We start from the raw sequence: 24,581 nt of genomic DNA on the forward strand, positions 1-24,581 counted from the left end.
TGGTGGCTTTTGATACCCAGTTGTAGTATTCCTTAGGACCATTTGGCAGGACTGAACCTTGGAAACCCTGTTTTGTAATGATTCAGTACAGTCGATAAGGGTATTATTGTTCCATACCTTGACTGTTGACTCATGGTATTCCATCTTATATTTTACGCATCTTCAACATCTATGTAAAACTACTGGGAGCTTTGGAATAGGATGCCATTAGAATGCTGAAATTCACAGGTTCTACTACTTGTAGCCATCCAGTTAAATAGTAAACTCCAGTATTAATTAAGTAAGTAATTAGCACCACTGAATGCAGATACAGAAAATAATCCAGTGACGACACTCTTAACCAATATGAAACTGAATTTGGAGTTGGACTCCCAAAGAAAGAACAAGTCTGTCTACTGGAAATCCATTTTTCAGTTGTAATGACAAGTGGCAATTGTAATACCAAGTGCATCCACACCATTATACCTAAGTGTGCCAGCATAACTGTGCCTTGATAGTTGCATAGGACCGACATGAAGTGTCCAGAAGTTGTCACTGGGGCAAAATGTAGTAAAAATGTGAGAACTGGGTTGCTAGAGTGTACTGAACTGAAATATTTGTATTGTTTGCCAAATACATTTCTGAACTCCATTTAAATTATTATCCATAATGTAAGAAAGCTAAACAACATAAAATCTGTCTAAGGGACATCTTTTTTCATTATGAATCTGATCTGCAGATGACCTTCTGAAGACATTGCTTTTAGAAGCTCATTTATATGGCTTGGCAAAGATGGCTTTGTCTGTATTTCTCCCAAGGCTGTGGAATGCCCTCCCTTGGGAACTGTATTTGGCCTCATTCTCTCTGTCTTTAGAAAGCAGTAATGATACATCTGTTGTGTCAGGGCTTTAATGGTTAAGTAGCTTAATTTCTTAAATTTTCCAATATACTCTTCTAATTAAAAAATAAATAACCTAGCACATTACACAGCGAAGTACTACCCTCTGACATTATCTTTATTTCCAAGAGTCTTCATAGTGCCCACAAAGTTGAGGGCTAATATCAGTTCCCAAAAGAAACATGAAGATACATATATACAGTATTCTGGCACGATGGAGAAGGGAGAATACGTGTTGGCTGTATCCCTTGAGGCAAATCAGCTGCCTGCTCTTGAGAAGTGAATGAGGGAACTTAAAGGAGCCACCTAAAAGTGTATAGCCTACATGGGTATGTTTACTTGTTAATGGTCCAAGATAGGTCATAAGCTTCATCCCTCTTTGAGGATAAGGAAATGTCTTGAGTGTCAAAACCTCTGAACTTCATAGCTTTTTTGATCAGCAGGGGTCTGTAACTTGATCAGCATGAGTCTGTAACTTCAGCTGTAATCCATCTTCAAACCAAAACCTCTCAATCTTCCAATGAGTGCTTTGGGCTCATAAGAACACCCCCCCCCCAAAGAAAACCTGGAGTGCCTCTATGATGGCTACAATTTTTAAGCTACAGTCACATTAAAGGGTATAGCTGTTGCTTTCATATTAAAAAACAACTTGAAAGTGTGGTATGTAGGTAGGTTATGTAGGTAGGTATGTAAAATATCCGTGTATCATAAACTTTGCTCAGGAGCCTCTTGTACTCTTAAGCACTGCAGATAGAACTGGAGTGCCTATTGACTGAATAGCTACAGACAGAACCACTCCAAAATAGGGCCATCTATAGCACTAGTCCTCTAAACAAATGGAATGTTCTGCAATACTCACTGTAAGTAAGTATTGTAAGTAACTATTACTTGAAGTCTTCTGAAGAAGCACTATACTAAGTCATCAAGACAAGTGTGACAGGGTGTAAAGATGACTCAAATGATGCTTTGAGTCTTTGGATTCTTAACAGCTTAGGTCTTTCCACCTCTGCAATTATACAGATGGTACAGATGTTGAAGCAATTTTATGTGGGATTGACCTTTTGGTAAATTTGGGAGGAGGGATTCTTGGAATAAACCAAATGTCCTAGATTTTTGGAAAGTAGAAACGCAGTCTATGAATGATAAGAGATGAAGTTCCAGGTATCTTCAGTCATATGAATAAACTGAAAGAACAACAAATATATATTTTACGTACAGATAATACGGTATTGGAAGATGAAAAACCACTTTTTCTACAAAACTTGTACATGTAAACATTTTTGAGAGCAAGGCAACTATGTAGAAACAGGAGGATGACTCAGAGCTTCTCTTGTGACACTCAATCTTGCATCCTGCAATTACTTACAGATCTTGGTAGTTTGTACCCTCAGCTGTTTTATTAATTATATAAGTAATTGTTACTGCCCTCTCTGCATTTTGATTCCCTCCTATCTCCATACATAAAATTCCTGCATCACTGAACATTCTATGCTGATAACAAAATAAAGTGGGGTTCTCCCAAACCCTTATAGTCTACAGATTACAAAGTCTTCATCTGTTAAGAGATTAATGATGCATTTTCCATGCAAAATCTGGATCCTATTACACCATCAGCGCTCAACTTTTCATGCAGACTTATCACCAGGTATTCTTATTGCTGAAAGAGAAAAAGGCAAAAGATGAAAGCAAACTTGTTTCTTATATCAAGCAATCACTATCACTAAGCAAGTTGTTAGATGCAACATACTGTAATATTAATTGAAGGCTTCTTGTTTTAGATAAGGGCCCTGCTGGACAAAAAGGAAAGCTACAAAAATTCACTAAATCAATAAATCTAGGAAATCTTATTTAAAATGTCCTTTTATCTGATTACTGTCTTGTTCTCCCTGTAATTTGGAATACTAATGTTGTCCTGAATTAGTTACAAAAAAAGTGGAAATTAAAACAAAACACAATCACCCATTTCCTTAGTTGTGCTGCTGCTTATTCCAAATGTAAGAAAACTGAGGACAGACCCTTAGTTTATTAAAAATCTCAAATGCCTCAATGTTTCAAAAAAAAAAAAACTTAAAAAGGGATTTACTTTAGCAGCAGAATAACCAATTTTTATTTCAGTAGTCTAGATTTCAGGCCAGGCATCTTCAGTTATAAGGTTTTGTTAGGCAATGATGAAAAACTTCTATGATAACCTAGAAAACTTCTCTCTGAGCAATTAATCCTGAATTAAATGATCCAACTATGTAATTTGGTAAAGGGCATCATTGTTTTCTAATAGGTTAATTTATCCCATTAAATAGGAATAAACCTTTAGTAAGAATTCAACAAATACACAAAACCTTTTGTAGCACAAACATCTGGAATAACACCAATCTGAAAAATAGATTATAGACTAGTTTATTCCAAGCATATCTTGACACATATTGTGATTTCATCTCCCTATCTCATTCAATAAATGAAAGGTTCCTATATTTTGCCAAATCAGCGATTGATTACATTTAGAATATTTACTTGTCACAAGAACTCTCACAAAATGACTACCATCAAAAGCCTGGGTGCTCATAAGGCATCATTTACCAGAAGATAAATTGGTGTGGTTAACCCCATTACTTCCATAGGACAAGCTTTTCCATCCCAACTTACCTTTTTTATTTCCTGAGAAACAGGCAATTCCAAAATATCACTCAACTGTTCCAGACTTGAGCATTCCTGGAAATAAAGCCTGCATGAGAGGCTGGTATTCTGCTTTGCTTCCCCTTTTCTTTTTATTAAAAATATTTAGTAATAAAATGAGGAGACAGAATTTAATAGATATCAGGCATGGGGATCCAAGCATGAAGCATCCAGTTGCTGCTTAGGTGTCTGCCATTACAGTGTTACTCTTATTCCCCTACTAGCACCATTTTAAGTATTGTACATTGAACCTCAGAAGCACGTCAGATAGTTTAAGGTCTTATTCAAGAACATTTCCAGTGTTTGAGTACTCACCTGGAAAGACACTTTATGTTTAATTTGTTCACATTTAGGAAAGTTTATATAATAACTAACAGCATCATATGAAAACATTCAAAACTGAAAATGATTAAATGACTTAAAGCTGCAGATCTCTACATATGATCTCTACATATAAGATGCTGGGCACTTCAATAATGTATTTTTGACTTTATGGTTTTTGTGCAAAATTATGGAGAAATTATGGATGCACTTGCAAGTAGTTGACAGTATACATTTTATTTTGAGATATCTAGTAAACCATCCATGATCATGCAGAAAATAGGAAGTAAGCTCAAATGATAATTTTCTTGTTTCAATTTTCCACTTTTGGATATCCGTACTTCCCTAAACAGCCTGAGATCAACAAGCAAGTACATGTGCACCATGCATAGTTCTCAGATTATTTATGTAGAGAGAAAAAAAATCCTTTTAGCTGGTGAACACATCTGAGCATTTTAAGCAAATATATTATTCCATTTAATAAGATTTCAGAGCAGTGACCTTAAAGCTGTTCCAGTGACTTTTCTCCAACATTGATCCTCACTAGAATAAAACTTTGTCACCTAGGTCTGGAGAATAGATTTATTTTCTGTTCTGTATCAGATACATCCTAACTAGCTAACCTATATCAATCTCCAATGTCATCATGGCTCTGCTTATCAGAAAGAAGAAGTTTTCTTGGAAATGGACTTGCATGAGCTCAAATTTAAGTAAGCATTATTAACTAAAGTGGGGGTTGGAAGTATGACTGTTTGGCTTTCTTTTTAACTATTTATAAGATAAACTGATAAGGAATAAACATTGCAATTCTGCAAGGTAATGCTAAAGTCAGAGCCAACCAGATAGACTCCATGTAAATGTGTTAAGTTGCAGAATCTATTTTCCTGTAGGCAAAAATCCATCCTGTATTCTGTATCACAGATGAAATCTGGGTATCCCATTACACTTACTTTTAGAAAAATTGTGTATCTTTTTCTCTCAAGAGTTCTACCTATAGATGGATAGAAGGGGAAAATTTGCATTAGAGGCAAGAAGACAGGTCTCACCAATGTTCCAAAGAATCCATGTATCTTTCAAAATGAAATTGGGAGTCTCTGTTGACATATGCTATATATCTTTATCAAAAAGGAGGGTTGAGTGGATTGTAAAGAGGAAGGGCCCCTATAAAATTATGATTTATGATTATTATTATGATTAATTATTTGTTGCTTGCGTGTATACTCGCATGTATACTGAGAGCTTATGCACCAGAGACAAATAATGATTTCTCTTCTGACCTATTCTCTGGGTTGTAGGAGAGCATGAATGAGCGACTATTATATTCCTCTAAAAACTAGAAAATGAATACAATCTGATGAGAAGCAGTAAAAAGTTAAATGATCTTTCTGAAAAGGGTACCAAGAAGCCCAGAACCACTGAAAAGTCAGAGCAGAAAAGTATAAGAACTCATTAAGTACTGATTTACAAAGCATTTTGCAACTGTTTATACTCAATGTTCATTTGGTCACAACAGCTTATCTATCAGTTCAAGGAGCCTGTTAATTGGCATTAATTGTAGAAACAATATATCAATTTGTCTGATTATAAGTTTATTTATAAACTGTTTGTACCGGTTAGATGTTTCTTTAATGTTAAATATTTTGGAGCAGGGTTAAACATTCAGGTTAGAATTCATAGAGTTATCTAATTTGATGGTACAGGACCATTTCATACCCTAGTTTGCCCATTGTCCATCCCAGTAGCTAAGATACTGTAGCTTTTATACAATGTTCTTTTACAATCCAGACAGAATTAAAAATGTGGAGGAACACTGAATTGTAGCCACAAAAGTCTATCAGATACCCCACAAAATTTTTCTTTGCATTGTCTATATCTTCATGCTTATATGTATGTACATTTGTGATTCATGGTAGTTGTACATGAAAGTGGCAACATATTCTTGTTTATTCACCAAAGTGAGTTAGGGGAGCTGGAGTTTGGGGCAAAACCTGGTTAAACTTGCATAATAATGGGGATCTCTCTCCCCATATGCCAGCAATAAAATTACTTGTTGCTCTTATACCATGAAGGAAGAAAAAATTAGGAAGGATATTGTAGCCAAAACCACTAAACATGAAAAGCATTCTTGGCTATCTTGGAATTCAGTATTAGCTGTCCTCTAGCTTCAATTTTTAATTCCACTAAAATGTTGGCCCAAATTGTATGAACTTGAGATAGCATGTTCCTTTATTGGCAATCTCCTCTTTTTCAAAAGCAGTATGTTTCATATCTAAACATTCACCTAATATTTTTTATTGACAAAACAAACTTAAATACAATTGTTTGTTGCATATTGACATTGCTTCATGAAATGTAAAATTTATTAATGATTGCTTCTACAAAATTAAAAAAAATTAAAATGCAACATTATGGACTGATCCTTTGAGTGACTAGCAACTTTGAGTAACTAGTGACCTGTGCTTTCTAAATTAAAAATAGGGATTGCTTTATTAAAGCAGCAGTCCCCAATCTTTCAACTTTGGCAGCCTGGCAAGTGGCAGTCACACGTGCAAATGAAGTTTCATGCTCAAGCAGAGTGTTTTTGTGCTCGCACAGAAAGCTCCACTCGCACAAACTGTGGACCTTTGCACTTGCGCATGAAGCTCCAGTCGCATGAGCTAGGGTGGATGAGCTTGTGCACGAAGGTCCACTGGTTTGAATGAAGTTTTGTGTGCAAGCACCCGCCACTCGCACGAGTGGAGTTTCACGCGCATGCCGCTTGCCCACTGATCGCGCAGCCCACTTTCAAGCAGGCGACGGCCCAGGGGTTGTGGACCCCTTTATTAAAGGAGTTGCAAGGAAAGACAAAAGCGAAAGGTTTTCCCAAACATCCAAGTCAGCTGGGGAACTCATTGACAGCGACTTACAGCACAAGTTGGACCATTCTGTATATTGGCTGCCTCAGATTGTGAACACTGCAGCTGGCAGCATAATTCAAGCAAATACCTAATTCTCTCAGAAGCCTCATGCATATCATGAGATTTAAGGCCCAAGATATCTTCTATTCCTATAAATTTGCCAACATAAATGCTATGTAGATTTCTAATTCTAAAATCGAGTAGCCTGATTAAAACATAATTTTATTTATTGAATGTTTAATTGTTTGTCTAACCAAACGGTTAATACGGTTATACCAAACCCAGATTCGGTACATCATATATTTGTGGACTATGATCAGATCAGATAATCAATCATATATGTAGATTGCAGAAGGAAACATAAAATTATGCTATTCGTACTATTAAACACGTATAATACCTTACATTAAAAATAAGAACCAAAATGCTTAAGTATAATCAAACCCACTCAGTTTACATTTTTTGAGACCAAGAAAGGCCAACATTGGAAAACGTTATAGGAAAAAACAACATGTAACAGGTCACTTTAGACTTGGTACCCCCATAAAGCAACCTGACATGCACCCAAGATGGACAGAATAATGAAGATGAAAACCATGACACAAAACATGCTTTCATTTTTATTCACAAAACAGCTTAGCTTGAATTGCTAGAACATTACAAACAGGCTTTCAATTAGAGATGGTAAGAAAGCAGGAGATGAGGGTTTTTCAACATAAAAAAGGACTTCTATATTTTTTCAGCACAGGTTCTGCAACAGCTTACATTGGAATTCCAGCAATATTTCCAAATGGTCTCTAAAAGTGAATCATTGCAATTAGTTCTGGGTTTACTATAGTATGCAATTTTATTTGTTCTAAATTTTATTATTTTTGCTTTTCTTTTTAAAAAATGCCAGTTTTCAATATATTTCCATCTTATAAGACCAGACATCTTGCTGATTAAATCTCATCTTATTTGTAGAATTAGGGAAAAGAAACCACCTTATTTTAAATATATGTTCATTTATAAACATGAATTGAGGCATTCTAGAAACTAGCCACACTATTTTTCTTTAATGATGGAAATCAATCAGATAAATGAAGAAACTGCTGTGCTAATTACAGTAGTGCGTATTAGTAACTAGATTTAAAAGGTTACTGCAAATTTACATTCTCTACACAAGAACTGCATCTTCCACACATAAACATCAACATCAAAACACAGGAAAACAAATTGATTGATTGTCCATACTCTATTACATCTTGATACTTTATGGATTCTTTAAAAAAATTATTTGAAAACATTAATGCTTTACTAGTACTTAAAAGATGTTAAACAAATGCCAAAAATTATATTTAAAAAAGGAATGAAATCTGCAAGAAAATATTTTTGGTTCTAAAGAAGACATAGGTGCATCCATTTATTTCCGTCAAAAAAATCCTTGCCTGAGACAACACAAGCAAGCAGTGACATTGCACTGGAGGATAGAGCTTTGGGATTCTTGTTCCTATTGAAACCATCGGAATGCAGCACCTGTAGGAAGCATCACTTTCTGTAGAGACAGAAGAGAACAGAAGAGGGACACATGATAAGCAAGAATGAGAAAAACCAGCCCAGGACAGAGTTTAATTTTGTGACACCCAGTGCACTAGAACGGGAAGTGCCATTTTCTGACTGCAGTGTTCCCTGCAGTTTCACTTGAAGCTTGAGACAGTGTTCATAACTGCCTCCCATATTTAATTGTTTTTGCTTTCTGCTCCTGTCCAAGTTTTCTTGATAATTTTTCTTAGTACTCTTTTCCTACCCTTAGTTTGTGCACCTCATGAAAACCTATAATTTATTCCACGATCTATTCTTCTTTAAAAGAACCACTAATCCACATGCAAATTGCCCTTAAACTCTATTTCAACATCTTCAAGAACTGTTAAAGGATGGAATAGAAAAATTGGTATTTCTTGTTTGACCCCAAAATAAGAAGTTGTCATTCACATAGCCTTGAGAAGAATCTACTATATTTAGTTAAGACTTCTGAGATTTGTATCATTTAAAATCTTGCTACCCACCACATGTGTTAGTCCTCTTTTACAGTGGAATGTATTTCTCATGAATAAAGTATAATGTATTTCTGTTCAAATAAACTTGGTTTGGTAAAACTGTTAAAAGTCAGCATCAGGTTTGGAAATCTGTCCTTAGAAAATGAAGGCAATTCAATTCACAGGACAGCAGTGAGAAAGTAATGAGAAAAGGGTAAATTCTTAAAAATATTTACCAATACTCCAATTTTGGATCATGAGGTTTCCAAGATTACAAGGGATGCCATTTGGAACATTCTACCAACATATATACTATATGTGACTTAGTTAATGACACACATAAAAAATAATGAGACAAAACTAAATTTCTGCTATTATATAGTATCCTAATTCTTAGTGCAACTCTGGGCAACTACATAATTTGGGCAGCTAATTTGGAAACTACAATAACTTTATCAAATCTTGTGACAAACAAAAGGTGTTTAAGTGATCCAATTTAATAAGTTTCCATGCTGTCAAAGAAACTCCTCAGGCATTCAGGCTTTTATGCCCACTACACAATCCTGTGATTTAGGAAATATGTAGCTTCCTTCAATGACTGAAGAAGCCTTATGGTTAGACAGCAGAGATCAGAATTTAGTATACCTTTAAGTAGACTGGGAGAGGATAATTTGCTGTATGAAAATGTTATCATGTGTATGCTTTTTATTTCCTTCTCAAAACTCCTATACAAAAATTAAAACAGAAAAACCTCAATTTTAAGAACAAACTTTATCTATGAATATATTTGGCTTATTTAGGTAAACCTTCAAGCAAATAAGTTTCTCTGCCTATCCAAAATGTTCTTTCTGGAGCTTTTGGGCATGAAAAAAAGCCCTTCTCTATACATATGCAATGAAGTTTTTCCCACAGCTCCACAATGAAGGTAAGACCTAGCCCATAAGAACAAAGAGCCAAGATTTCAGGTGGATGGAATATGGGTTTAAGTAACCTATTGTTATTAAGAGTTTTCTGTGCTTTACACAACAAGTAGAATAGCCAACTTGTAAACTATACTAGAGGCAAGGCAGGATGTCAGGTTAAAACAGAAAACCACCTGGCTGAATGAGGCACCTGTTCTTTCTCAAACATCCATAGAAAAGTGGCCAATGATGTCACTAATGTGCAGATCTCTCAAAGAAAAGCGCCCACCAGAAAGACTCTTGAGGATACTCTGTCAAGAGTGAGATGTCCATGAACTCAGGAAACAGGGAATTTCATTTTTATAGACAAGAGCATGGTGCTCACAACTCACAGTGCTCTACTTTGGGCAGAGAGAAGAAATGTTTCTTTAAGCAGCAAGATAGCCCCATTCTGCAGATTTTTTTAAAGTGGCGTGTGATGAATTCAGCAAGCTAAGATTTGCTGGACATCAAGGCAAAGTAGAGATGCTTCCCAAGGCATAAACGGATATGGGAAAAATATAAATGATAGTAAAGCATCCTGGCTCACATAAAACTCAGACCCAAGACAGGATAGGCATACAAGACATTAAAACTATTTATTTAGGGACCAAGTTCAAGTAACATAATTTAAAATACAGTACACCATTAATATATTATGTACATATATAATATACATGCATATATAATGTATGTGTATTGTTACATATGTAATATACATAATGTAATGTAATGTATGCTGTATTTTAAATTTTCTGAAATAGAATGAGGAAATGCCATGCAAGTTAGCAAATTATTAACACTGAGAAACCTAACAATCGAAGCAGCTACTTTCATCAATGAGTAAAGATATACCTGTAGCCTCAGAGAGACTCTCTTCACATCCCACACTATCTAAGTAGATAGCATTGACTTGTCCACAAAGTGGATACTGGTACTGAAGAGAGTTATACATTATTCACTCAAAGAAGGCATGTATTAACTAAGTGAGACAAGGAATATCCTCTGGTTGGTGTACATTATTACAGCAGCAAACGTTATATCTGGAAAATGGGATATCCTCTGTAATCAGATATTAAATTATAAATTGCTCCAGTATCCAGAACAATCAACACCTCAAGAAAAGGAAAAACTGGACTTCCGGTTCCGGCGGCTACGGCGACGGGCAAGCTCTTGCCCGCTCCCGCTCTCCCGGTGGGCTTCCCCCGCTTCTGGGGGGGCACAGGACGCCCCAGAGAGGCGTCCTGCCGAGGGAGCGGCTCGCGGAGGGCCCTGGCATCGGCGGCGGCTGGTGGGGGCTTCTCCGCTTCGCTCTAGGCACCGGGGAGCAGTATCGGAGGGCGCGTGGGCGTCTCGCTCCATGCCGATCGGAGAACGCAAAACTGAAGGAAGCAGCGGCGGTGCGGTGAGATGCTTCCTCTCTTCATTCCCTTACTTTTGAGTTGATGGACTTTTCAGTAATTTTAAAAGTTAATCTTTAGGATTTTTCTTGGAGGAGCGGCTGGAGGGGAGGGGGATTTCCCCCCCCCCTTGGACAAGCGGCTTGAAAAATTTTTGCTCTCGCCCCCAGGGGAAGGAGGAGGGGGGAGAGCCAACTAATGATGCCTCACCCCAGTAAAAGTGTTTTTCATTGGACTTAGTTCCAGAACTTATTGATGACCTGAGAACTTTGTGAACTTTTAAAATTTTTCCTATGCCTCTGAGCCCAAAGCTGGCAGGGCAAGATGGCACACTTCCTGAACTGTGAAACCTGACTCCACCTTTAAAATTCAGGCTTCCGGTCTTTGTCTCCGTGTCACCCAGAGGAATCTCTTGTGGATTGTTATTTCCTGAACTCTTTGGAGAAAAAACTTTCATCTATTGCTAGACTGATTAAAGAAACTCCCATCTGTTTGGATCTTCTGCCTCCTGGACTCATCTGCCTGCTCTACTTCTCCAGCTGCCCAGTCTCTACACTGACTGATCTCTTTGTTTTATAAACCTTGTCTCCCAAAAGACCACCCCCTGGAAAACCTGGCTTTGCTACTTCTGCACCGACATCTGCAACATCCAGTCCTGCCACACAGACAAAGATCACAGAACTGATGCAACCTAAGAGTACAGAGATGGATTTGCAACAAATGCTCCAGCAACTCATACAGGGCCAGGAAGAAATTAAGAAACAATTAAAAGAAATGAAGGAAGAAATTAAAGAGAATCAAGTCCAAATTTATAAGAACTCACAGAGACTGGACCTTGTGGAGGGTGGGGTGGCGGAAGCGAGAGGGGGGGTAGAGGCTCTACAGAAGGGAAACAAAGAACTTGATATCCAACAAATGAAAACAGAGTTTGAGAGAATGTCCTTTTATCTTAGATTTCAAAATGTAATAGAAGCAGATGGGGAAAATATAAGGGACATTATGACTAACATTTTAGCTGAATACATACACAAAGATAAACAGCAGATGGAATGGGAGATAGATCTGGTCTATAGAGTGAATTCAGCATATGCCAGAACACACAATGTACCCAGGGAGGTTCATATTAAATTCCTTAGGAAAAGCACAAGAGATGAAATTCTGGGTGTACAAAGGGGGCAAGCATTGACATATCATGACAGGGAGATAACCATTCTGAAGCAGATCCCCAAAAAAATTAGGGAGAAAAGGAAAAACTATTCGCAATTGGCGAATAAACTATACCAGAAGGGGGTGTGGTTTAGATGGTTGATGCCTGAAGGTATGCTGATATTCTGGGAGGAGACAAGAATCAGAATCAATACACCCATAGAGGCACAGGCCTTTATGGAAAAAAATAAAGCGAACCTAGAAAAAACAGAAGACGCTACAACGGTCATACAGGACACGGGAGGGGCCGGAGCTCTGCCAGCGGGGGGTGAAGGGGCAACACCAAAAAAGCTCAGATCACAAAAATGAATAAGAAAACCACAATGTTATAAACAGACCGAAAGTAATAATGAAATTATATCTACACTATATAACATATCTATATAAATTGATTGAAAACTTTTTTCTAGAATTAATATGCTGATTTTTTATGATTATGTATTAATGTTTTATACTTAGATGTATCTTATGAGTTTGGAGGGAGGGGGCGTCTGCCACACTTGCAACTGCCAAAATTTGTAACCATTCCATTTACCCTTTTCCTTATAAATGTTTTAAAAAACCAATAAATTTTTTTGGAAAAAAAAAGAAAAGAAAAGGAAAAACTGCAAATGGCTTGCAATTTGGCTCCTTGCCTCATTTTGGTTATTTTAATCATCTACCATGTTACTAATGCAATACTGGTCCCAATTAAATTTAACTTCCATGGTGACTAAAATATATTTGGGAGATCCAAATCCATGAATCCCTAAATTATTTGATTTAAGATTCTTTAAGTCTGAAAATAATTAAAGATTTGAAGGGAGAGACATGCCAAATCTTTTCTATTCTATACCAATTCAGCTGATCCAAAACTAGCAAAACTAATTTGCTACACATTTTTTAAAAAGATGCAGTTATCACTGAAATCCTAAAGGATGAAAATATTCAAAAAAAAAATTGCCACCACTGCAGAATTTGACACAGAAACTGAGCCTGCCATGCCAGAAATACAGTGAGACTTACTTGATTTATCCCTCCCAGAAGTAATCAACAACAACAAAATCAAGCCCAGGATGACTTAAGATAGAACCACATAATCAAGTCAGGCTTAGCTCAGTGTCTAAGGGAAGATTCGGGTCTAACAAAATAAGAGAGTTGGAAGTACCTTGGAAGTCTTCCAGTCCAACTCCCTGCTCAAGCAGGAAACCCTACCATTTCAGAGAAATGGTTGTCCAAACTCTTCTTTAAAACCTCCCAGAGTTGGAGCATGCACAACTTCTGGAGGCAAGTTGTTCCGCTGATTAATTGTCAGGAAATTTCTCCTTAGTTCTAGGTTGCTTCTCTCCTTGATTAGTTTCCATCCATTGCTTCTTGTTGTGCCTTGTGCTTTTGAGAATAGGTTGATTTCCCTCTTCTTTGTGGTGGCCCCTTAGATATTGGAACACACCTATCATGTCACTCCTAATACTTCTTTTCATTAAACTAGACATACTCAATTCCTGCAACTGTTCTTCATATGTTTAAGCCTCCAGCCCCCTAAACAACTTTTGCACTCTTTCTAGAATCTCAATATCTTTTTAAAATCGTGGTGGAATATTCCAAGTGTGGTAGTAACACTTCAAATGAACCTGATTCTATTCCTCTGTGAAAGCAGCCTAGGACTGCATTGGCTTTTTTGGCAGCTTCAGCACACTGCTGGCTCATATTTAAATGCCTGTCCAGTAGGACTCCAAAATCCCAAAACAGTTATTATTGAGCCAAGTACCACCTATTCTATACCTGTGCATTTCATTTTCTTCTCATATGGCACCTGCCTACAGAGCAGACACTTCCTTGAGCTTATCTTCTGGAGTGTTGGCAATCCTACCAGTTTGGTGTTATCTACAAATAGGTTGATGAGTTCCATTCTATCCCATCGTCTAAATCACTGATGATGATATTGAAGAGTGCTGGGCCTAAGGCAGAGTCTTTGGTTACCCCACTGCATTCTTCCTCTATGTAGATGCAGTTCAATTAAGGACGTATTAAAGAGCACTAGGGTCTTTAGCACCTTGTGAATGTCTGGCCAGGTAGGAACCAAATGAATCTCAGGGAGTATGTTATCTGCTCTGAGGGCAGGTATCGTAAGAGTAGCTGTATTTTGGGTTCCCATTAAACAACTTTGTTTGATAGAGGACCTTACCAATCTCCTCAGACTTTGTGGGGACAAGCAGAAATAACTGGACATAAGTGGTTCTATAAATAAGTCTAGCCTGGGCCATGAAAAGCCTTCAAGATAATAATGAGGACCTTGAACTGCACACAGAGGTTCCTAGTACAGGTGTTAGTTACATAGGTGTACAGAGACAAGCTAAGAACTACCAATGCCATACACTATGGCCCAGTTGTAGCTTTCAAGTAATCTTCAATGGCAGCCCATTTAAAATGCACTAATAAACAAATACGAGGTGACCAAAGATTAAGTGACAGCAAATAGTGCTTCTGGGTCAATGAATGGGTGCAAGTGGCATGTAAGATGTCTCTTATCAGCAAATAGTGCTTCTGGGTCAATGAATGGGTGCAAGTGGCATGTAAGATGTCTCTTATCAAAGCCTTTCCTAACTGTACTGCTATTTGCTCAAACAGGACCTGAGAATCTAGGAAAAACTCCAAATTGTACACCAAATCTGAAGGTATACTAGAACTGAAGGGTCCAGATATGGAAACAGACATTGTCCCTTGTTGCTGTCACGTCCATACGGCACTTCAAATATCTGTAGACGTCATAGCAAGATCATTTCACTATGCAATAAACTGAGTATTTCAAGTTGGGGATGTTCTACTTGTTAACAGAGGCCTAAAATTTGGAAATGGAAAAATGTGGTAAGACTGCAACTGCTTACCATTCAGAGGTCAATGAGTTTTGATAGATGCTTATGTAATAATGAGGATGTCTAATCATTAATACTGGGGGAAATAAAAACCCACTTGAAGTTTAGATGAAAAGCGATGAGAACCTTGCATTTCATGAAACTTCAAGCACAGCAGAAAGCCCTATGGATGCACCCAAACTTTTTTAAAAAGTAATTTCCTATTATGAACAACTTTGTCCCAGCAATAATAGAAGAGAACAGAAATGTGAGGATAATACTTAAAAAATATTGGATATCAATTCGGTTTACCAATCTCTTCAAGTGAAAAAAATGGATGCTGAAATCATCACAGATGAAATTGAATTGGAATTCCATGGAATGGAATTCCAATCCATGCAAAAAATTATAAGATTACAATCTAAAAAGTGTTTTCCATCTGATGGCAGCAGATGGCAGTGAGTTAAAAACACTGCCTTCCTTAGTCATTAATGCTAAAGAGAGGATCAACGCTGAACATGATCTATAAACATTAGAACCTGTAGGCTGATTTGATCTAGAAGAATGTGGTATGACTTACAGATAAAAGTTTTAGTGCTAAGGGTAGAGTATTAAGCAGAACAAGGAATTGGGAATAATTCCTAAGCAGTAATTCTCTTTTTTTCACCCAGGCATTTCTTCATTTTTTCTCATTGAAAAGGCCTTATGCATTTAAAGGACGGTCCTGATAAAACATGCATCCTTCAACAAACCACAAGAAAAAGCACCATATGTATTGACAAAATTATGATCCATGAAACCTCCTTCACCAAGCAATCTGTTAGCTATTTAGATATAGTTAAGTTGTCACAGACCAGTCTGGATGACTTATCATAGAAAATGAATGCTGACACAAATTGAGATTTGGATAAGTAGGTATAATTCATTCATTTGTTTATTGTTTTATGCTTTCAAATCAATTTTTTAAAACTTTTGATAAGGTTTTTCAGGAGTGCCTCCTTCCTAACACTGAGAGAGAGTTACTGGACCAAGGTCAACCAGCAGACTTTGTGCCCAGTTTCTAGCAGCCTTAACCATTACACCAAACTGGCTGTCAAGTAGGTAGAAAGGTATAACCTTTCCCATAAAAAAATATGGCACTCGGCTATGCACATGTGGTCGTTAGTGATCTGAAAAGAAATTGCTCTCATAGAAAAAGTTTTTGCTCCATGATATTCAATTGTTGTCTGTTACTGAACTATCAAAACAAAACAGGTGGAACAGGAAGCTCTGTTATACAACTTAGTATTATTATTTGCAGCACAAATAATATATAAATAGTTGTCAATTTACAACCATAAAAGTTAAATTTGGGCCACCATCAGATCCATCTTAGAAGCCAGTCATGTTAAGAAATAAACAAATTTGCCACAAGGTAGGCAAACGCCCAGTCAAAAGATGAGACAAGGTAACAAGATTTAGAATAAGTATAATAGTGAATATATTCTGAATCATTCTCATTATAACAAGAATAGTTTGCAAGAGTAAGGAGAACTGGGTGAAAATGTGCAACGGAACCAACTAGTTCCATATTTTGATCCATGGATGCAAGAACAAGAAACCTCCGGGCTTAGGAATCCATGTCATCTGTGTAAATCAGTAAGAGATTACAAAATAGCAACATGTCAAATCTATACACTTCTTTATTGAATGAAGGGGACAGACCAGCAGTATAGCAAGCCTGCAAACTTCTCTTGAATCTAATCTTCCATCATTACAATCACAAAAAACCATGTTCTTTAAAAGCAAGTCCTTCAGAATAGGAAAGAAATTGAAAGTGGTGACCAACATTAGAGTTATCATAACACTACTGTAATAGGAATGACTGCACTCTAAAAATTAATTTTTTTCCTCTTGTTCTCGTGACGCTCCTCATCAGAGCCAACTCCTTTGTACTTCAAGCAAGTGAAGAAATTCATGATAAAACCTGATGTCAATTGCATCAAAATTCTTGTCAATGTTGTGGGGCTGCTGGCTGCAGGCACCAAAAATGTGATTGGATGTGATAAAATAACAATGATTACACAAACTGGAAAAAGATATAATTGATGGAAAAATACAAACAAGGAATCGCTTCTCCAAATAATTGATCACAATATTGCTGTGGATGTCAAAAGGAAATGAGCACTTCCCAAGCATGTTATACAGGAAGATGGAAGAAATGCCTTTTTCTTACTCAGCTGGAAATATTCTGATAATAATAATAAGGCACAGAATCCCCCTTGTTTGAAATATGGGTGGGAGGGGAAGGAGCTTATCCTAAATATATATTATTTTTAATAAGAAATTCAGAAATTCAGAATGCAGTATTGCATGTAGAAAGCAATCTACTAACTTCAGCCTGGAACTAGGCAATCAGATATTCAGCTTCATCATATTTTAGAGAAACTAGGAAAGTGTGGAAAGCATGTGTAACACCCAGCTCTGTTCTAAGACTTAGAAAAAAAATAGCATAGTCAGTTCAGCTCAAATGAACTGGTTTCTCAACCAATATTCATTATCCTCCAGGCCCTTACTTGGATTGTGGCATTCCTGTCTCAAGGAATTAACCAGATGCTTGCTATTTCATTTGGCATAATGACAAACGATCCCAATAATTTTGTTTGCACTGAAACCAGTGCATTCTATTTTGTGTAATTTCTCACTTATCAAATCTTATAGGAATATTTATAGAATATGGTTACAGCATGACATACTATTTGTACAAATAATTATGTAGCATCTAGAGATGATCATACCCTATTTCAAAAATTTAAAAGTAGGCCAAAAATAAATTCTGAATTGTTTTCATAAATTAAAAGAATAAAAACTTTAGTGCCCCCAAAAACCCACACCACATGCATGGATTGCCTAGAAATAGTTCTTTACAGGTAAAATATCTGGCTTTGTCCTTTTGCACTGTGAACAAGAAAGCACCATTATATCTATTCAAACATATACGGACAAATATTGTAATGATTTTTATCTGGTATACCTGTAGCCTAACTGTATGCACATAAAATCTTAAAAATAAATTCCACTGAATTTAGTGAAGTTTACTCATAAATAAGACGTTAAGATAGTCAAAATCTGGCTTAACTTTGTCTTATTTAAAACATTTGTTGAGAGCTCAATTGTCACAACATTCAGATTTGTTTCATTTCTAAGGACATCCCTAAAATGGTTAAATGTTATCTATTAATTATAGTTCTAACTTTGAATAAGCATTTTATATATCACCAATGCTATTCAAATTGGGATAAATCTAGAAAGAAAAAAAGAATTCAAATTAGCTGAGTAAACAATTATGAGAAACAGCTCTTTGCTGAAAAAACCCTCTCAATTTAGTCAGCAATGTAAATATTTCTGACTAGAATTTCATTAAATGAGATTTAACATGAGGCACTGCAGGTTCTAAACCATTTTACCTATTCTCTCCCTCTCTACATTTTCAATGTAATGTGAACAAAATATCCACTCCCTCTTTTATGCATCAGATGAATCAAATATAAATATATAAATGTACTAGGTTTACTGGCAAAACTCCAACTTCTTTTAGAGAGTGGCCTCCCTCTTCTCATGAATGAGTGTGCACTCATATATATTCATATTCGTATGTATGTATGTATGTATATATGTATATGTATATGTATTGTGTCACAACCCCTGGTATGCGAAATATGGGAGGGAGCATACTGCTTCCCTTTTCTGTCTTTCGGCTCACCCTAGGAGCCATCCAGGCAGAAAGCCCTTTTTTTCCAAATGGGTCATCTGTGAGTCACAGATAAGGGTAATTAAGTCAATTCAATTGTTTGCATTTTCATTTAATATACTAGCTAGCTAACCCCTAGTATAATGTTTCCCATACTTGGGGTCCTGCTAAATGTTTGGATTCTCAGAATGGTCAACACTGAAAAATGATCCTAAGTATGAGTTCAAGCATCTGAGAGTCAACAGTTGGACAAATCTAGTATACTTCAAAGATAAAAGGGCTGTTTATTCAAAAGATTACCATTTAGAAGTCATATGTAAACATATAATCATATACAGAGGCAATAGGCCTCTGATTAGCAGATGTCCTGAATATCTTGATGCCCTATTTTTGAGATTCCAAAGGCATCTGTTTGTGTTTTGGTTTGGTCTTGCAAACCAGATTGGGGGGGGGGGGGAGAGGGCTTGGAAAAAGAGAGAGAGAGATTACATAATAAAGACAATCAGTAGTTATCTTTGCATTTATTACTCCTAAGGTTGAGAGTAAAATAGCTTTACTTTGTGGCAAGAAGTGGGGAAGAGCATGGTCTCTGTCTTTGAAAAAAACTTCTCTTCTATGCTTCTTTTCATTCACTTAATAGGTATCCATTAAGTTGTAAACATCAAAAGCATCCTCAATTACAAAATGCTTTCCATTTAGATTATTTGCATTTTCAAGGGCAAAATATTTAGTATGGAACAGCTCAGGAATAGGACAACTATGCCTCAGCTCAAGAAGAGGGGCTCAAGAATAAGAGATATAGCAGGTTATTTGTTGCAATCAGTGAACATTGTGGAACTTCATCTTATTCTGTTCTATTTGGGTATGATTAATGCTTTCAAAGGACAAATTGCTTGATAAGCAATATGATATTACCAGGGTAGTTTAATATCCTCCTCCACTGGATATTCTTTACAACAGGTTCATCATGCAGCATTGTAATTTGTTCATAGGTGCATGAAGCACAGAAGTGTAGTGTTTTTCATTCTTTTCAGCTCAACATAAATTGCCAATTAAAATAAGCCTTATTATCAGTGATCAAGTGGCAAAAGGCAGGTAAGTATGCACAGGAAAATATAGCACACATTTTACAGGATTCTTTTTAACCATGGCTAATTAAATTAAGCCATAGTGATAGGGGTTTATATGAAAGTAAACCATAAGCTAGAGTTTAAAACACTTAGTTATAAGCTTCATACAGCACACTAACTCAAAAGCACACAAAGCAGATTAAGTATTAAATGCAATATGTGGCTCCAGCCAAAGGGTCCGAGCACTCCCAAGAATTCATGCATTTTATATTTTAACTCTTTTAAACTGGAGATGTTGATTTTTCCAGTATTTAAATTTAACAATGTCTACTCTGTTCTCTTTATTTCACCTCAATTGTACAAAAGGGTGCAAGTTCTTTCCACACAGAGCTATTATACTGAAAGAAGGAACAATTCAGGAAAAACAAAGCCTGAGTAAAGAGCTGGAGACAGAAATAAATCTGCCTTGCAAGATAAAACCAAAATTACTTTCAAAGAATTCTGGGCCTTCTGAATCTTTCTCAGACAAATACGATAACCACAACTGGATGTTATCATACTTGATGCATGTATAATTTTGCATTGTCCATTATCACCTCCGTTGTATAGATGAATTATTACTTTAAACATCTGAAAGAGACATGCACTCATTTATCCATACAAACAGGCTTTGGCTCCTCTTTGATCCTACAAACCACGGAAACTAGTATTTGGAGTTTCTAGAAAAGTAAGCGTTTCATTGTCTTCTTTTACATTATCTTTCTACCTTTGGCTAAATTAATGATTCACGGGGAACTAGATATATATTACATATTTGTAACTTATTGTAGAATTGCAGGGTTCAGCATTTTCTTTGCATGTTTTTATTTTATTAATAAATATTTATTTATTTTTATTTATTAACAGCAGAATCAGCATAGGATAATAGCATCTTGAGTACTCCCTAAATAAAAAATCAGGGCATACAATAAACAATACTATTGCTGGGAAGGTTTTAGTGATTTCTCAGTCAAAGACCTAGGTTACATTTTATACATTTTGAACAAAAGTAAACATTTTAGAAAAAAATTTTCTCTAATAGTCAATACAGATTTCATCTAATGAAACATGCTAATAGGTTTAGCATAGTTAATACACATTTTATACGTATATAGAACTATCTGTATGTGATTTGTTCTGTTCCCTATCTCAAACATAGCAATTGGCTCCAAAGGTACAGATTTGAAAATGAAAGCAGGCTAGTTTGAAGAACTAGATGCTAAATCAATTTGGAGTAGACACGAAAAAGCTTCAAAGCAGAGAAACAAGACTATCTGAATTGAAATATTTATTCATACTACACTAATATATACTAATCTCCTGATATTAATTGAGGTTCTATCTGATCTTTATAAAGTTCATATATTTATTGCAATATTAAGAGTTTGCTAGTTTTTAACTATACATTCTTCTAATCTTTGCATGAAATTATTTGTATTTTTCTTGAACATTCTATAGATTTATCATTGTGATACAGTCTATTAATTAAGAATTATAAAGAGGCAATCCTTCCTCTCCCTAGATTAAAAAAATGTATAGATTAAAAGAATTTCTGAAGACCCACAAACACTTTTTCACATATTTCTATGACATTAGCTTCCAGTTTCTTTAAAAGAGTGTTTATTTTGCCAGTTATAGAACAGAATCCGATATCTCATTCAATAACAGGTAAAGATTTTTTTAGTAAATAAAGAGCAAATCATTAATTAATTTTAAACAGCTGCATCTGCACAATTCAGTCATTCTATTTATTTCTTAATGAAGTGAGTGATCATATTATGAATAAAACTTCATATTTGAGCTACTTCAAATTCATAAAGTTTTTTTTAAACTATTCAAATTTGAAATGCCCTTTTTGAAATAATTGATTACTTAGGAAATGTTTTATGCCTAAATCAGTGTTTTGATATTAAAACAAAGTGATTTTGAACTCAAAGCAAAACTTTGATAGGCATTTTGAGCTTTGGTAAGTATATTTCAAATGTAAAGCAGTTGTTAAATAATTGAAATTTGAAATGTTTTGTATATTACTGATCCATACTGGAATTTTCTTTCCAGTGTTTTCCTTCACTTGATGCATTGTAGCAGAGTTTACACTCCACTCTCTACATCTTTTTAAAAGTCCTTGGATCATGTATACAATCCCTCCAAGTTGAAATTTAGAACTGCAGAAATATGCTGCTGTGAACACACTTAGAATTTGTTTTAAGCAGACTCTTAATAAGATTAGTTAGGGAAGAACAGAGATTCTAAATTTCCACAGGACCTGTATGCAATGTTTGGCCTGTTTTAGGCAGTGAAGTACCGTTTTCTGCATTTCTCGCTAACAAATTATGAATCAAAATACTGGTAGTCCTCGACTTACAACAGTTCATTTAGTGACTGTTCAAAGTTACAACAGCACTGAAACGAAGGACTTATGACCACTTTTCATACTTAAAACCACTGCAGTATCCCCACGGTCACATGATCAAAATTTAGACACTTGCCAACTGACTAATATTTATGACGATTGCAATGTCCCAAAGTCACGTTATCCCCCTTTGCAACCTTCTGACAAGCAAAGTCAATGGGGAAGCCAGATTCAATTAACTATGTTACTAATTTAATAACTGCAGTGATTCACATTAACAACTGTGACAAGAAAGGTGATAAAATGGGGCAAAACTCATTTAACAAATATCTCACTTAGCAACATAAATTTTGGTCTCAATTGTGGTCGTAAGAAGTCCTAGGATGGGAGTGAAGTGAAGAAATCCTTACTGTGAGATGATGACAGCTCTTGCAAATCAGAAGTTAGGCAGCTCTGAACAATCAGGGACCACAATCCACTGACACTGTGTCCTGTATTAATTAGACAGAGGAAGGACCTATTTGATTTTCTACTCAGTATGGATGCTTTTTAAAAAATCTGATTTAAATACAACCAAAGAAATTGTCTCGATATGGTGGATACAAAGGCATACTGGAAAATAATTACAGAAACTGACCATTGCCTTAATGAATAAAGTATATGTATATATACCTGCACCATGAAATATAACAAAAAGAAGGTGGGAAGTCTAAGGAATATATGAGCACCTTCTGCTGCCGGAGAAGAGATACCCATCAAGGTCAGATTTCAGTCTGTTCAAACAGCGCAGACTGTTTTCCCAAAACAAAAGCACTGGGTGTAACTGGTTTTACCTATGCAGGTTTTCGCGGGAAAACCTCAGAACTGACTTTGCTTCTGCTGTACCTAGATGGATTTCAATAAAGTCTTACTCTTGCTGAACTAATTGGACCAGGACCTTCTTTTTTTAGAATGTGCCAACTGAGATGGTTCACACTGTTGATCCACATACTATCTTCATTACCTACTGTATTGTATTCTAATATACTGTACTTCTTTTCAATCTTTATCTCTAGGAGCCCACAGTCAAACTCAAGGCTTTGTAGGTAATTTTTCTACTGAGTTATAACTCCATAGGAAGACTCATCTTCATGATAAAAGGTAAGATTATGGGCTAGGTCCTTAAGAGACTACATTATGATTCTCTCTTTTATCTGGTTTGATAAATATAGGAATATCCATCTGGTTTTCCTATTGACACTTTCCTTTTCACCCCAATGTTATCGACACCATAATCCACAAGAAATATTTTTGAAGCACATTTGCAAATTCATGTGGTGAAACCTGTTTGCCATATTATTATACTTTCATACAAAGCAAAAAGCTAGCTTCCATGTTGCCTATTGTTGTCTTCATTCTTCATTATCCTGGTGATTCGTTTCCCATTCTTACAAAAAAGTAGAAGGAACTACAAGGAAAAGAATGCCTACAAAAACCCACTGGTACTTCAGCAACAGTTCTAAGTTTCCCTTGAGAAGGCATGAAAGATTCTGAAGGGACTAGGAGAGAGAAGAAGCACTGTCCTCTCTTTAGGAGATGTTTAGGAGCCTCAAAAATCTCCAGCTATATACAGATTATTAGGCTAGATTTCATCGATATTATAAAGATAGCCTGTCTATTCAAACAAACAACCATGCACAGATCACCTTCCATCTCCTAGTTTATAGAAGTAAAGTGTGACATGTTAATAAAGCCAGTTTGGGTCTAGCAGTTAAGGCAATGGCTAGAAAGCAGGAGATTGTATGTTCTATTTCCGCTTTAATCATAAAAGCCAGCTGAGTAACTTTCAGCCATTCACTCTTTCAGTACAGCCCACCTCACAGGATTGTTGTTGTGTTGAAAACAGGAAAAGGATGATGTTTTAATTTGCAAAAATAATATAGGCAGGATGCAAATAAAAAAGAAGAAAATATCTATCTATGAGTTTCCTGTGTGCATACTGTTATCCTGAAGTACTATTTCTATATGTTCTACTTCTTTCAAATGTAATATTTCTATATAATTGATATATATTCAATTTATATATGATGAATTCTGTGGACAAATCATATTATTCTTGGGAGGTAACAGCAGCTTTCTAGACTTTGGAGCTCACCAGGAGCGATAGCAGAAGTGCTATCCTACAATTTCTGTGATTCTCATTAATTATGGAAGTGATGATTCCAATGTATCCAGAGTGTACCAGGTTGGGG

The 24,581-nt window shown here is 36.0% G+C and overlaps 1 protein-coding gene across 12 annotated transcripts in view; it reads right to left on the reverse strand.

Moving 5' to 3' along the window:
- Positions 1-974: 974 nt before the first annotated feature.
- The window catches only part of CXXC5 (CXXC finger protein 5), a 134,284-nt gene continuing 110,677 nt past the window's right edge, over positions 975-24,581 (reverse strand). For 9 of the 12 annotated variants that reach the window (XM_081950085.1, XM_081950086.1, XM_081950083.1 and 6 more), the window contains exon 4: positions 7,363-8,299. In XM_081950085.1, coding sequence (XP_081806211.1) covers positions 8,255-8,299 — 45 coding nt within the window. In that variant the 3' untranslated portion in view covers positions 7,363-8,254. Of the gene's footprint in view, positions 2,535-7,362; positions 8,300-22,760; positions 22,842-24,581 lie in introns of those variants that run through there. The other 3 variants (XR_014175157.1, XM_081950082.1, XM_081950081.1) reach the window with 3 other exon arrangements.

The sequence above is a fragment of the Natrix helvetica genome (assembly GCF_964273705.1).
Source record: "Natrix helvetica genome assembly, chromosome: 4".
NCBI lineage: Eukaryota > Metazoa > Chordata > Lepidosauria > Squamata > Natricidae > Natrix > Natrix helvetica.